Here is a 15737-nt window from a genome sequence, read left to right as displayed (position 1 = left end):
ACCAGAAAGAGGAAACCAGCGGCTGAACAACAGCAGCACGTTTAAGCTTGATAAGCTGTTGTTAGAATTTATTTAATATTACTTTCTACTCCAGGATCTTTTTCTACGCAGCTGACGGCTGTAACTGTGCAGGGGCGGATCTAGCAAAATGTCTGCCATCTATAATCCAGTTTTGAGATCCCTTCCCAGACGCCTTAACGCCCACTCACATCCTGGGCCATCTGATCTCAGGAATTCGCATGATAAGGTGGGGCCAGGTTTCACAATGAACTCACCCGAAACTCTGGCTGACTGGGATCCACACCCAGTTTCACACCTTGGCTCAGGCGATTAGAGGATCATCAGGGGGTCCTTTTGTCCCTCTGTGGGGGGTTTCTCCCACTAGGTTTATATCTGGGACTCTCCACCATTTGACCTTAGAACTGAAGAAGCTTCTCGGATGAGAGGTGAAACGTCTTCAAGTAACTTAAAGAAGTCCAGACGCTTTTCTTTGCAAGCTCCTTTGACTACGATGACCTGGATGACTGAGAACCTTCATAGACATATCTGAAGAGTACATAAATATCTGGTTTCAACTGTATATTTGATGATGTTGGTGTTTGGCTTGATTGTCAGCACAAAGAGGGAGAGAGAGGAACAGAGAGGGAGAGAGAGAATGAGGACAGAACAGAGATGGAACAAGAGCAGGTGAGACACACATGTTAGTCAAATGGTTGTTTGCCAAAACTCATCAGAACATGTACCTAGTGTTTCTTTTTAGATACCATTTGTTACTTTTCAAATATTTATTAAGTTTTGCAGGCTTGTTTGCACAACGAGGCTAAATAATTATATAAACTTTTCTCAATCTAAATATTGTACTTTGGTAGAATTAAAAAAATAAGTGTAGTGCAGGTCTATGATGATTTTTAGTGCTACTATCATCTAGTTCTGATTCTTGTTCTGTCTTGGTTAAGTCCTCAGTAGTCCTGATTTTGAACTGTTGTAGTCCTGTTTTAATTCTGGATCAGTTCTGGGTCTGGTTGAATTGGGGTTTAGTCCCTGTGTCTTGATACAGCCCTGATTTTGTTCTGCCTTGCTGCTTAATTAAAAAAGTAGTTTAAGGTGTCCTGCATATGTATATAGAATAGCATCTGGCTGCAGTTTAAATACTTTTTTTGTCTCGGTCTCGTCTCAACTTGGTCTTGGTCTTGGTCTTGATACCCTCTGGTCTTGGTCTTGTCTTGGTCTCGGATTAGGCGGTCTTGACTACAAGTCTACTCTGGTGACGCCAGTCTCCTCTTCCCGCCCAGTGCACTAAAACACTCGTGTTCACAGCTCAATGATCCACCAAAACCTTAGCTTTAAAATCCTGGAAAGGGGGAGGAGACTAGAGAGAAGTGAGAGGATGAGAGGCTTACAGCACAGGTTAGAGAAAGTGGGCAGGAACCCTCTGCTTTCCCCCCACTTAAGTTTCGTTTCTTGTCGTTGGCACTTCAAGGCACTTCAAGGGAAACAGCCAGAGAGGTGAGATATTTTTGTGTGAGTGTGTGTGCTGTTCATGACCTTATTTTTCTTATTCTAAGGAGCTTGGAAAGAAAGCATCTGGACTTCTTTAAGTTTCTTGAAGACATTTCTTCTATCACCTGAGAAGCTTCTTGGGTTCTAAGAGCAAATGGTGGAGAGTCCCAGATTTGCTCTTAGAACTGAAGAAGCTTCTCAGATGGTTGGAGAAACGTCTTCAAGAAACTTAAAGATGTCCAGACGCGTTTCTGTCCAAGCTCCTTAGAGTACGATGACCTGGATGACTGAGAACCTTCACAGACATATTTTTTTCTTATTCTTTCTTTTACTACGACATAAAGAGTGTTCACGAGGCAGGAGATGCTCGTGGGCTTTAAGAAGCTGTAGGTGTTTTTCTTTTTAATGAGCTCTAATGGGAACCTGAGTGTACTTTAATGACATATAAATGGGGAAAAAAGGGCTCCATTAGCTGCAAGTCCTGCACTGACACGGGGCACGCCCAATCCTTTGATTTTCATAATGTAGGTCTCCATCAGGGACAAAAGGGCCACAAGTTGGAACCCAACTTTGTCAGGATTGTTTTGCACCTCTGGGTTGTCTCTGAATATTATCCGTGAAGCTTTGTGTCAGGATCCCAGACAGGGCACATTTACACACAACTTCGAGTCGCTCGCCTTGAGGGCATAACCGATTAAGGTTAAGCATTCATGTTTGTGCAACTGTCGCTCTCTGTGCACCCTCCTCCTGCTGGTTTCTATCTCACCCACCCCTCCCCCTTTTTTCTCTTCTTCTTCCCTTTATCCTTTCAGTTTTCCATAGAATTTCCATAGGATTGCGTCGGGAAGTGTGACCTTATTTTTCTTCCTCCACCCACAAAAGCTCTGCACCATGTCTGCTCCTGGTAAGTGACTGTATTTCACATTTGTGCTGACTGTTTTCCTTTCTTCATTGGGAGAAAATATGAAGATGTAAGAGTGTTTTAAAAATGTGAGAAAAAAATCCGGTCCACCCCCCAAAAGAAAAACTACTCACTTGTTATCACTGTCACGGTCAGCAATGGCAGACCGTGGAGTTGAGGAAAGTGGGACCCAAACGCTGGACTCTTATAGTGAAGGACAGTGGATTTATTTATAGTGAGTGGAAGAACAACAACTATGTACAGATCCAGCCTCCAGTGGCGATTCCTCTGTGAATCCCACACAGTGCACGTGTCCATAAACAGTGAAAAAGGTGACAACTACAAAACCCGATTCTGCTCCGTGATTTCCCCTCGAGACGACGCTCTTCACTCCCGACTCCTGGTGACACAAAACCACACACAGCTCAGCAGGAAACCCACAGTAGCGATGTCGTTCACACAAACACCCATCAACAGAGGTACTTTACAGGGTTAACATAGTATAATCCCGCACTGACTGGAGCCCCGCCACCTTCCTAAGCAGGACATCAGCTGCAGCTGGTGAAGGCTAACGAGCAGAAGGTGCAACAGCCTCCAGTGCGGGAACACCTCCGGGTCACAGTCCCCTCAGCGACCCAAAAAATCCGGGAGCGCGTATGATCACACACACAGGAAGGAGGAAAAAAGGAAAGAAAACCACCAAAACACAACATACGGAATAATAAACATATCCAAAAAATACATGAGCCCTGGGTCCTTAGACTGCTGTTCACCCCAAGTCCAGCACCCTGAGGCTGTACGCTAAGCGGAAGAAAGGAGGCCAGGGACTAGTGAGTGTCAGCACCACAGTCCAGGATGAGGCAGTGAACATCCGTGAATACATCAGGAAGATGGCCCCAACCGACCACGTGCTCAGTGAATACCTCAGGCAGCAGAAATCCGAGGAAGTGGAGGCACCATCCTGGAGGGACAGGACCCTGCACAGTATGTACCGCCGGCAGATAGAAGAGGTGGCTGATATCCAGAAATCCTACCAGTGGCTGGACAAAGCTGGACTGAAAGACAGCACAGAGGCACTAATCATGGTAGCACAAGAACAAGCTCTGAGCACAAGATCCATAGAGGCTGGGGTCTATCACACCAGGCAAGACCCCAGGTGCAGGCTGTGTAAAGATGCCCCTGAGACAATCCAGCACATAACAGCAGGGTGCACGATGCTAGCTGGCAGGGCATACATGGTATGCCATAACCAAGTGGCCGGCATAGTGTACAGAAACATCTGTGCTGACTATGGCCTGGAAGTCGCAAGGTCAAAATGGGAAATGCCAACTATGGTGGTGGAGAAGGACCGAGCTAATCTGTGGGACTTCCAGATACAGACGGACAAAATGGTGGTGGCTAACCAACCGGACATAGTGGTGGTAGATAAACAGAAGAAGACGGCCGTAGTGATCGATGTAGCGGTTCCGAATGACAGCAATATCAGGAAGAAGGAACACAAGAAACTTGAGAAATACCAAGGGCTCAGAGAAGAGCTGGAGAAGATGTGGAGGATGAAGGTAACAGTGATCCCAGTGGTAACTAGCTAAGCAAGTGGCTCCAGCAAATCCAGGAAAAACATCAGAGATCTCTGTCCAGAAGAGTGCTAGGAACAGCTAAGATACTTCGCAGGACCCTCAGGTTCCCAGGCCTCTGATAGAGGACCCGAGCTTGAAGGATAGAGAGGGGAATTTATATACCGGTATATATATGTAGCGTAGTTTTTATGTGTGTATATTTATATTGTCATTCATACTCAGAGTTGATGGATTGTTTTAGTTTTTTGTGATCTCTTACATTTCCCCCTTGTATTTCTTATTTGTGCTAAATATTGGTAAATATTGAGCTCTACTTTCTCAAGTTTGACTGTCATAGTTTGTATGGCGACAACCGAGCTCATATATTCAAATTCAGTCAAATCAGACTGTCAGTATATCTGAACAGATTTCCCCTCCAGTTTACCCAGGTGCTCCAAACCAGTCATCCTACCCCATGTCTCAGCCCGGTGGAGGTACATGTCCAGTTTCTCCTGGATATGGACACCCCAGTCATGGCCATCCACCGGGCTTCAACATGGGCTATAAAAAACAGCCTATGGTCATGTACCAGCCAGTACCCATAGGACCAGCTCCAGGCCCTGAATACGGTGGCCCATCAGGGGGGATTTCACCAGCTCCTGGAGGTCCAGCAGTCCCCGTTGGTGTCCCACCTGGACTTGAGTACCTCACACAGGTAGGGCAGAGAAAGGTTAAACCAGTGCAGTTTTTTGTTGTTTTGTTTTATATGCTGTCCTGTTCAGCAGCTTTTGGAGTCACAATTATGATCTGAATGCACTCTTGTGCCAAACATATTTTGCTTTTCCAAGATGAGCTCTGAAAATTCACTGTAGGCTCCACTTGTTCACGTCTTTCTTTCATCTATCTAGTTATTTCTTTCTATTAGTGTTATATCAGTCATTGGATAGTAGAGACCTTCCCAAACTGTGGGGCCCATCCCCGGGGGGGGGGGGGGGGGGGGGGGCGCAGAGCCATGGCAGGGGGGGCGTGGGATGAAAAGGGGGGGGGAAAAAACAAAACGCTTGGACACTGCTAGCACGGGCGCCTACAGAAACGCAAAGCAGGAGATGAAGCATAGCTGAATATGTTTCCAAACCAACTTCATTCTAAGCCTAGGACTAGAAAATATGGTGAAGCATGTCTGCCCTTTGGTTTCACCTGCACAAGTGCCGAGGTAGGTCTCCCCTGCAGAATTGGTCTTCCCTTTGTTGGGAGCAGCGCTGGGCTGTTTAAATCACGGACAAACAGTATCCCACATTTGTGATTTTTAGTTCACAAACACTTGCTGTAATAACTAACTACTCCTGACATTTTGGAGATGTTAGCTCTGTATACAGTAAAGTTACAGCGGGATACAAATAATATCAGGCTGATCCTGCCACGATTTGTTCCACCTGTTCAAATCATGGACAAACAGTATCCCACAGCTGTTTATGTTTTTGAACCCATTTTGCACAGAGAGGCATTTTTTGAAAAATGTATTGATAGCAATGTTGAATATTATTACACAGGGAAAAAAAACAACTACACGTAAAATAATCACATCTGCCTTTGTAAATGGAGGGACTGTAACTGCGTGCGTGTATGTAAGCGTGTAAAACCTGCAGATAGTCAGATTAACAGTATTTTGTCTCTATCTGCCATTCTGAAATTCTCATGTAAACAATAACGTGGCGCACAGCGTGACGTGAAAAAAGGCACATACCTTTGACATTGCGTGACGAACTCTGTATTCCTCGTCCACACATAAACACAAAAAAGGAGTTTTGAAAAATCTCAGTTTTCGGTGATTCGAAACGCTGTTTACGTGTGGACGGAACAGCTGCGTTTTCAAAAATACCCGTATAGGTGTGGACGTAGCGTAAAAGAGTTAGTAGTTTATTTTCTTACTACCTGTAATTTATTGCAGGTTACTTGTATTTGCTTAATTGTTTACTAAATGTTTGAGGTGTGAAATAAACCGCAATGGAGCAAAATATGGGTGTGTGTGGTTGGAGGATGTGTGGGTGCGTGTGCGTGTTCGCGGGGGCGCGAACAACACGAAAAATGTTCGGGGAGGCGCGAAAATCTTTCTTGTAAAACAAAGGGGGGCCTGGCAAAAAAAGTTTGGGAACCACTGGCAGAATAAAAAATCATTGCAATCAGGTGATTGTGAGTGCTGTGGCATTGGTTCAGTGTCTTGTTAAATGTCATGAATTTTGATCAGAATCGCATTTATATATATATATATATATATATATATATATATATATATATATATATTAGGGGTGCAACGATATTCGTATCGATATTGAACCGTTCGATACAGTGCTTTCGGTTCGGTACGCATATGTATGAACAATACAACATTTGTAATTTATTTTATCAATTTTCCTTCTGACGATGCTGTCTGTGTTGAGCGCTCAGTGAATCTGCATTCAACTACTCCGCCTAGGCTCGACAGTGCAGCCTAGGCGGAGTAGTCGAATGCAGATTCACTGAGCGCTCAACACAGACAGCATAGTCAGAAGGAAGAGCGCAGGGCAAGCTAGCGAGACAGAAGTTAAGCTCTCCTTGTAACAGGCAAATTGAACCTCATTCAGATCTGGCGTTTGGAATTATTTTGGTTTTCATGTGACGTATGACCCTGAAGGTAAGCGAGTCATGTAAAACAGTATGTTGGATGTGCCATGCAATGCTCAATTACATGGGTGTGAACTAGTGTGTTAGCGCAGTTAGCTCGTTAACGTGGTGGCCGTCTAGCCCCATGCACGGAGCGATCGGCGGTAGCTCGTTAACGGAGATTTGCCGTGTTGTGGCGTTAAGGTCATTTCAACGAGATTAACCTGAAAGCACTAGTGGGAACACAACGAATATGACTGCACATTTACGCCGACATCATCCTAGTGCAAAGACAAATACAACAAGCATGCTACTAACTTTAGCCGAGTCATTTAGACAGCTGTTAGCACATGATTCTCCTTATGCTGCTGAGAATATAGCCCAGAAGAAGCGGATAGTATAGCTTTTATTTTGGAAAGAGACATTTCTCTGTAATAAACTCTCTTTTCCAAAGATGAGTGATTCCTCAATCAGATACAGGGCTCGCAATATCGCTAGCCCGATGTCCTGGGGCTAGCGATCTTTCCAGTCGGGCTACCAAAATCTATCTCTTCCCTGCCCGTCGGGCTATTGTAGGAAAAATATATGTCAATGCTTTTGCATTCTTTCAGAAATGTAGCTGGGTAATTATGTCATTGGCATCGGTGAGCCACTGTCAATATGTGACATATTGAAATCGCGTTTGAATTTGCGCTTGTTTTTTTGCTTTCACTTTGCAATCGTGCGAACTGTGTATAGAGAGCGACAGCACTGATCTGTGAGTGATGATAATTTGTGCACCAATTCCTCTGACATCATCTTATTAATTGTTAGCTTACTATGCAAACATGACAAGTGAAATCTCCCGCAGCAAGCTTAAACATGTGAGAGGTTGATCGTGCAGAGAATCGCTGAGCTTATGTGAGTGAGTGTGTAAAAGCATTTCAGTTCTGCTGAGCCAAATAAGACAGGTCAGGGTGAAGAAGTGACAGCCAAAGAAAAGCTTACCACAAAACGGAGAAGTTATGACAAATCAGACTATAAGGCAAAAAGAAAGTGCAGCTTTATGGTTTCATGGACAAAAGAATTTCTGTGGCTGCAATATGATGAGCTAAATAACCAGGGCTGCACATAAGTGGTCCGCAGGTGCGCATTCGCTGTCAAAATAAAAAACATGCACAAGGGTTAGGGTTAAATTTAAAAACTTTACTTTTGAGTTAAAATATATATTTATAATTTTAATAAATGACAAATAAAAAATGCATGAACATTTTTTTGTATCGAAAAAATATTGAACCGTGACACCAAAGTATCGAACCGAACCGTGAATTTTGTGTATCGTTGCACCCCTAATATATATATATATATATATATATATATATATATATATATATATATATATATATATATATATATATATATATATCCGCTAAGACTGGTGGACCTAAATCTTCACCACCACCACGTCTGGTATACATACAAGCGAAAAAGGGGAGTGGGTGGGTCAGCGCTCAGGGCACAGAAACTAAGCTGGCTTCAAACACCATTTATTTCCATAATAAAAAAAACACAGCCAGAGTCACAAATACAAGATAAAATTCCCCGTATACAATAAAAGTAGTGTTGCAACCCGCTAAAAACCCTGCCGGCAGAAATAACTATACAATATTAAAACAAGGCTAAAACATGTGTTCTATATACCAAAATTACTCTCCCATAGTCCCATAATCCCACAGTCCAGCCACACATGGGCGAATGGTCCTTATATGAAAGAGACAGGAGAGGAACTTCTCTTCCAGTATGGTAAAACTCGTCAGCAACAGACCAGGGAGGGGGCTCCTATCGCGGACCTGTCTCCTCCTGACAGCGCGTCGCCGCACAGTCCCGCCCCACTCCACACCTGAACACGGCCTCCCTCGTCTCACCGTCAGATGCAGGCAGAAGGACATCCCTGCCCTGTTGTGCATTGCAGCCATCGCCACCGACTGTTGCCGTTCCTGCGTTGGGAGTGGATCGCCGAACGACTCGCGGCACCCCACAGTCAGGCAGCAGTTCCTTCCACACACGTGCGGGCTTGCACGCGCTCCTTTTTCTCCTGCCCACCTTTCGTGCGTCACTCTCTTTGTCTCTGCGCTCGCTATCCCCTTTAACAAAAGGGGATAGCGGTCAACCTGGCGGCTGATAGGCCACCTTGGGGAACGCCCCCACCTCACAGGTGCCTACAATTGACTGTTTAGTCCACAGTGGGTTAAAGGAACATGGTACAACATTAACACAAATATAAATATGAGGATAAAACCATGCAGTATAAATATCAATAAACAAACCTGCAATATAAATATCACTATAAAATCATGCAAATAAAATCAACACTATGTACCAATACACAGATTGATAAAACATAAAAACACAAATTTCCGCTGTGTGACATATATATATATATATAAAACAGGGCGTTGTTGGAATGCTACTACGCAAGTAACCCCGGCGGAAGGGGCTACATGAATAGGATGAGGGACCTATGGATTCTTCGATACCCAACATCCACAATGACGGCAAAACAACTAGTAGCTCAGTGTTCCAACATTCGAAAGAAGGGACTGCTCTCACAGCTAGAGATTGACGAGGTACAACATAAATGCTACGGCAAGGGGGAGCCAGGACGCCAGGTCAGGGGAGAGATATCATCACCCCCACCCAAGATTGGGTATAGGGCTGGGTATCGTCACTGATTTCTAGAATCGATTCAATTCCGATTCACAAGGTCCCGAATCGATTCGATCCACGATTCGATTTAATTCGATTCGATTTAAATCTGGGAAATTTTGACAGTCAGAAATATAATTCAGATCAGAACATTTACATATTTTTGTATCTATAAAAAGGAAGCTGACACTCGCAAGACTTTATCCAAGGTGTGAGCATCACAGCAGGTGCCTTTGTGTCAAAGTAGCTGAAGATAAAACACAGAAAAACATGTAGGTGATTTTCCTGGCCTGGGATTTTATAAAAATATTCTGCAGTACATCGAAAACGAAAGAAAACCATTAATTAATGAACATTACCTCTGACGTTACAGCAGTTTTATTAGAGACACGGTTAAGCGTTTTGCATTTTGAATAATTTTAAAAAGTTTCAATTTGTTCAGTATTGAACGGCAGAAATGAGGTTTTCTTTTCGGAAGAATGTAAAAGGGAAAAAAACAGCGGCCGACAGCGCTGTAAGCAACAGTAGACTTGTGTAACAAGCAAGCGAATAATGAAGAAAGCGAAACTGTTCGAGAGAGAGAGAGAGGGGGAGGGAGAGAGGGAGAGAGCTGCGCATCGCAATGGAAGCAAAACAGTAAAAGAGTGAATTCATGACGATGTTTATGTGAAGCGTTTGGATCTTCTTTTGCTGCTGGTTCGGTCAATATTGTTTGGAGAGAGATCAAACTAACAGCTTTAGAATCAGCGCATAAAGGGCGTGAACACAAAGCGCGGACCCGGATCAGCGAGCTGTCGGCTTTCAGCCCCGACTGTGAGAAAGGCGACATCTAACTGATTCTGATCCGCTGTGTGTTTAAGTCTATGTGCAGAATCCCTGTACCTGCTCTCATTTACTGTTTGGTGGTTCTTGAAATTTTGTGAGATGTCACTAGAGATTCTGGCATTTCGGACAAAATAAATTTATATTAAAAAATCGATTTAGGATTTTAATGAATCGATTTTACGTTATCCAAGCCAGAATCGATTTTAATCGATGAATCGATTATAAAAACCCACCCCTAATTGGGTACCAAGCCCCAAGTGCGATAGGAGAAGGATTGTTGAGTGCGAGAGGAACTGACCTGAAAGAAAGGATTATGGCCAAGCTTGAAACCTGGACCCCCGTAGCCGGTTACCAATATTACGTGAAGTACCCTCAGAAGGTCTGCTAGATGATGTTAATGCAGCACTACGGGCAATACCTACAACCACGATTACCGACACTAACAAGCTGATCTACAATTCGGCAGCAGTGATCAGTGAGATGCTTGGCTACAAGTTGAACAGCCACAAGGGGCAGTACCCTCCATGGAGAAGGAGGCTAGAGGCTAAGATCAAGGTAGCACGGAGGGAGGTTAGCCAACTATCGGAGTTGCAGAAAGCCGCGATGAGGAAGGTGCCTAAGAAGTACAGGAAGCTGTCCATACCTGAGGTCTTGGAAACTGCCAAGCAAAGACTCACAGCCTTGGCCAGCCGCTTGAGGAGGTACACCAGAGAGATAGAAGGCAGGAGAATAAACCAGCTGTTCTCCACGGAACCAGCAAAGGTGTACTCTCAGTGGCAGGGGAACAATATGAGAACAGCACCACCAAGGCTGGAGGCAGAACAATACTGGAAGAGCATATGGGAGAAGGACGCAACCCATAACGGCAATGCTCAGTGGCCAGAAGGGACCGGTCCCCTCCAACTACCGACCAATAACCTGCCTCAGCACCACGTGGAAGCTCCTGTCAGGCATCATAGCGGCTAAGATGAACAGGCACATGGGTCAATACATGAGCGGGGCACAGAAAGGGATGGGCAAGAATACCAGAGGGACAAAACACCAGCTACTGGCAGACCAAGCAGTCAGCCGAGACTGCAAGACCAGACTGACCAACCTGTGCAGTGGATTGATTACAAGAAGGCCTATGACTCAATGCCCCACACCTGGATCCTGGAATGCCTAGAATTGTACAAGATCAATGGGACCCTGAGAGCCTTCATCGGGAACTCAATGGGGATGTAGCCGACAACACTGGAGGCCAACTCCAAGCCCATAGCACAAGTCACCATCAAGTGCGGGATCTACCAAGGAGGTGCTCTGTCCCCACTGCTGTTCTGCATAGGCCTGAACCCCCTCAGTGAGATCATTAACAAGACTGGCTACGGATACCGACTACGGAACGGAGCAGTTGTCAGCCACCTCCTGTACATGGATGACATCAAGCTGTATGCCAAGAGTGAACGAGACATCGATTCACTGATCCACACCAACAGGATATGCAGCAATGACATCGGAATGTTGTTCGGGCTGGAGAAGTGTAGTCGGATGGTAACAAAGAGAGGGAAGCCACTGACATCAAGACAAGAAAGCTCCTTACCATGCATGGAGGGTTTCACCCCACGTCCAGCACCCTGAGGCTATACGCTAACCGGAAGGAAGGGGGCCGGATGACTCATTTAATCCTCCCATTTTATTTGGATTTGGTATGAACCTGAAAAGCTGCTGGCCATGGGGGTGAACAGATACAGTTCCTGGATCTCTCATAGACCTCTTAGTAAGAGAAAAGGTCACATGTTTAAGACTGTTGTGGGTAAAAGTAGCATTTTGTAGTTCTGTTATTGGCTCACCATTGAAATACTTGTACAGTAGTTTGCTGCACTATTTGGTGATCATTAATCTCATCTCGGATTTGGAAATGTGTGACACCAAAGTCAGTTTCCTTTTTAAAATAATACGCGAGGTCAGTCCCGTTGGCCATTTGAACCCAGTTAAAGATCACATTCAAAAAATTTTCTTTTAAAAATCCCTCTATAGGATTTATTTGTGCAAATATTAAAGGAAACACCTCCCAAGCTTGCATTATATACACATTAGTGCTTGATTAGCTTTGCAGACAAAGAGAAAGAAGGTATGTTTGTTTAACCAGCAGAGTCTGATGGAGCTGAAATACTCTATGGCTTAAAGAATGAATTTTTATATGGGAAGGTCATTTGCATTGAAAATGCCTGATATGTGCTTTTAATTGTTTTTAGAAGGAAGAGACTTTCAGATTGCAGGATGTGCCACAGAGTTGCTTTATTTTCAGTTTGCTTTCTCTCCTTCGGTTTTAGATTGACCAGATCCTGATCCATCAGAAAGTCGAAGGTGAGGCGTGCATCTTGTACAACACAGAATATTTAATCCTTCAGCAGCTCATAAGCAGCAGTGTGTGAGGCTTAAAGCCTTTCAAGATGAAAACGAATGGAAGAAAAATTATATCTGCCCTTGAAATTCCTTACTTATTGTTACTTCATTGCTCACCGTTTTCCCTTCTCTTCTCCCAACCACGCCCAGCATTCATCGGTTTTGAGAAAAACAGACAGTATGAAATCAAAAACAGTCTGGGTCAAAAGATCTACGAGGCCAAAGAGAAGAGTGACTGCTGCGAAAGGAACTGTTACGGCTCTCTGCGCAGCTTCGACATGAAAATAAAGGACAACATGGACAGGGAGGTTATCCGTCTCATCAGGCCTTTCCGCTGCTCCTCCTGCTGTTGCCCCTGCTACCTGCAAGAGGTCAGTCCACTCTAATGTTTCTGTGTTTGAGTAGAAGTGACTTGGCTAGTGTTGAAAGAGGTTAATGGAGTCATATTGCATTCATTTACCACACCTAGACCAATATTGTTCCCGGTCAAAAGCATTTTTGGTGTGAAATCTGAGTACTCATCCATCATATCTGGATTATTGTATTTGATCTAGATGTGCTGGTTAATCTTTAGCTATAGCAAATATCTGAAGAGACTCAAATAGGGAAGAATAAACTCTTTACTTTCTGTTAAGACATACCTAATCACTTTTTTTGATTAAATAAAGATAGATACAAAAGTTAGATCAGATAAAGGCAAATAAATCAAGACATTACAGTTTTATAAGGGGCAATGATTTTTTTTTTAATGTAATGTAGAAATTAAAGGAAAAATCTGAAGATTTTAAGAGAAACGCGAGCTCTGTAGTTTATTTTGTGACACTTACACTTACAACAGCTCATCTCCTGTTCAGGATTTACTTCTATTCTTCAGGAATGTTTTTAGTGGAGCTGCTATACAAGTCTGATTTATTCGCCTGCCTCTGTTAACCCTGCTGGATTTAAAGTAGTTTTTAGGGTGGGAAGTGGGCTAATTTACTGCTGATTGGTCCAGGTGACCAAAGAAACTGCTCTGAGTTATCAGTGTGCTCTGTCCTGGAACCAACTGCATGCAGATTAATGTTCTCTGCATTGACAGTCGATTGGAGCTGCAGACCCTGCCTGTATCATTAGTGATAATTGATGTGAAATTGGAGTCAGTTTGACAAGGACACTGGTATTTGCTTTTTATGCACGTTTGAGTTTTATGGTGAAATGTACAGAGTGCACAGTGTAAGCAGTTAAAAGGAGGCTTCCAGTGAGCAGTCAAAAAATTAACAGCTACTAACCGTAGTCCATCCAGGCATGCTCAAGAAGATGGTCTTGAGGCCAAATTTAGGGAAAGCATTTGATTCAAGATCTTTGTGATCACCCATTAAACACTGTTCTACAGCCTGTTTAGAACATCAAATTCAAATGTTATTATCAGCAGACTTTGATTATTAAATTGTCAGTGTGTTTACCACTTTGATCTGCTTTTCCCCCTCAACAGTAAATGCACTGTGGAACAGATGCAGACAGCGTGACATTTTATTTATAGCTGTCAGTGTCCAGGAAAGAGAGCAAACGAAGCTCTGTGAAATAGCTTTCTAATTTTGTGCAGAGCTACTATGTGTCTAACTAACTATGTGACCAACAGATGGAGGTCCAGGCTCCACCTGGGACCACCATAGGGTACGTCAAACAGGACTGGCACCCTTTCCTGCCAAAGTTTTCCATCCAGGGAGCAAACAAGGAGACACTCATGAGACTGGAGGGGCCCTGTTTTGCCTGCAACTGCTGTGGAGATGTCAACTTTGAGGTGAGCTCAGAGGGTCATTGTTTGTGGGGGGAAACCGAACTCTGAGTAAATTTCATCCATCAGCCAACAGTGATTTGTTACAGATCCACTCAGATAATCTAAACAGGACTGGTAACAGTCACAGAAATGTTGATGATGATTTTAATTAAGTCAACTAATAATTGGGCAGTTAATAATTATAAAAAGAGGAGCTTTGGTGGAGGTTTGTTGCAAAGCAGCTTGCAGGTGAATTGCAATTGTAGGCAGGCTAAAGCAGCTTAAACAGCAGATCAGGTCAGCTAATCTCCCAGGATTGCAGCAGAGCCTGATTTTTGTTTATTATGTAATCTTCTTGTGTCTTGGTGAGCTTGCTTGTCAGTATTTTCTCCCACTCGTCCAGTTACTTTTCCAACACTAAAGAGCATTCATGGAAACACATTTTTCCCATTAGTTTGACACCAAGTGAATGATCCTTAGTGCTGCTGGTGGTCAGATTGTGTTACCTTTCATACAGAACCAAAAAAGCTGTTTTATCTCCTGGTAAGCTAACTGCACATTAAGCTCATATTTCTCAGTAAGAAGGCAAAACAAATTTAAACAAATCAGCAACAATGTGAACAGTTATGAGTGTTTAAGAAAGCAATTGTGGCTGACGAACGCTGGTATTCTTATTGTTGTTCAGCTCAAGGGGAAAGATGGCGACACCCCCATTGGTCGCATCAGCAGGCAGTGGGGCGGCCTTCTGAAGGAAACCTTCACTGACACCAGTAACTTTGGCATCCAGTTCCCGCTGGACTTGGACGTGAAGATGAAAGCTGTGCTGATGGGCGCCTGCTTCCTCGTTCCTCACGATGTAGATGGACATTGTTGATTTTGAAATATGTGGTGTGTTGCTGAATAAAACAATCGAATACTTTTGGCGTTGCTCTGCAGGATTTCATGTTCTTTGAGAAAATCGGAGAGGCTAACAATTGCAGCAGTGTGTTTTCATAACAGAAGAAAACGAAAACATGGGGGGATGCCCTGCGATGAAGGTGTTTTCCTGTTATGTACTGGGCTCCAGACTAACTTTTGCCATGATTGCACTGGTGCGCCTAACTTTTTTTCTTAGGTGGACCAGCACAAAAGTTAGGTGCACCCAAATTTTTCACCCGAATCGCTGAACCCCACTGTTTTACATGTTTCACTTTATTTTTAAATTGCTGTTCATACAAACAATATTGATTTGTAAATGATTAACTAACAATCTTGTGAACACAAATTTCTTTATTTTGAGCACCATTCTGCAAAAAAGATAAGTTACTGAAAAAGTGCTTGTGCTTAAAGTTTTTTGGCACCCCTTGGCAATATTGTAGGCAATGTTAAACTTAATCATCAGCCTGGCCTGGCTTTTAATAGCAGATAGCCTTAAAAATATTCTGCAGTAGAACAAAAACTGAAGAAAACGTGAATGGACATAATGAACATAATGAACATGAATCAACAT

At 43.6% G+C, this 15737-nt stretch overlaps 1 protein-coding gene across 1 annotated transcript; it reads left to right on the top strand.

Moving 5' to 3' along the window:
• Positions 1-2312: 2312 nt before the first annotated feature.
• LOC113012336 (phospholipid scramblase 2-like) lies at positions 2313-15171 on the top strand. The gene is made up of 6 exons (XM_026152466.1): positions 2313-2404; positions 4398-4672; positions 12420-12453; positions 12643-12863; positions 14111-14272; positions 14934-15171. The coding sequence occupies exons 1-6, from the start codon at positions 2392-2394 to the stop codon at positions 15120-15122; spliced, it is 894 nt and encodes a 297-aa protein (XP_026008251.1). The 5' UTR covers positions 2313-2391; the 3' UTR covers positions 15123-15171.
• Positions 15172-15737: the final 566 nt, after the last annotated feature.

Source organism: Astatotilapia calliptera, chromosome 3 (genome assembly GCF_900246225.1).
Source record: "Astatotilapia calliptera chromosome 3, fAstCal1.2, whole genome shotgun sequence".
NCBI classification, from domain to species: Eukaryota; Metazoa; Chordata; class Actinopteri; order Cichliformes; family Cichlidae; genus Astatotilapia; species Astatotilapia calliptera.
Note: the sequence above shows the minus strand (reverse complement) of the source record. Positions and strands in the feature narration are given on the sequence as shown.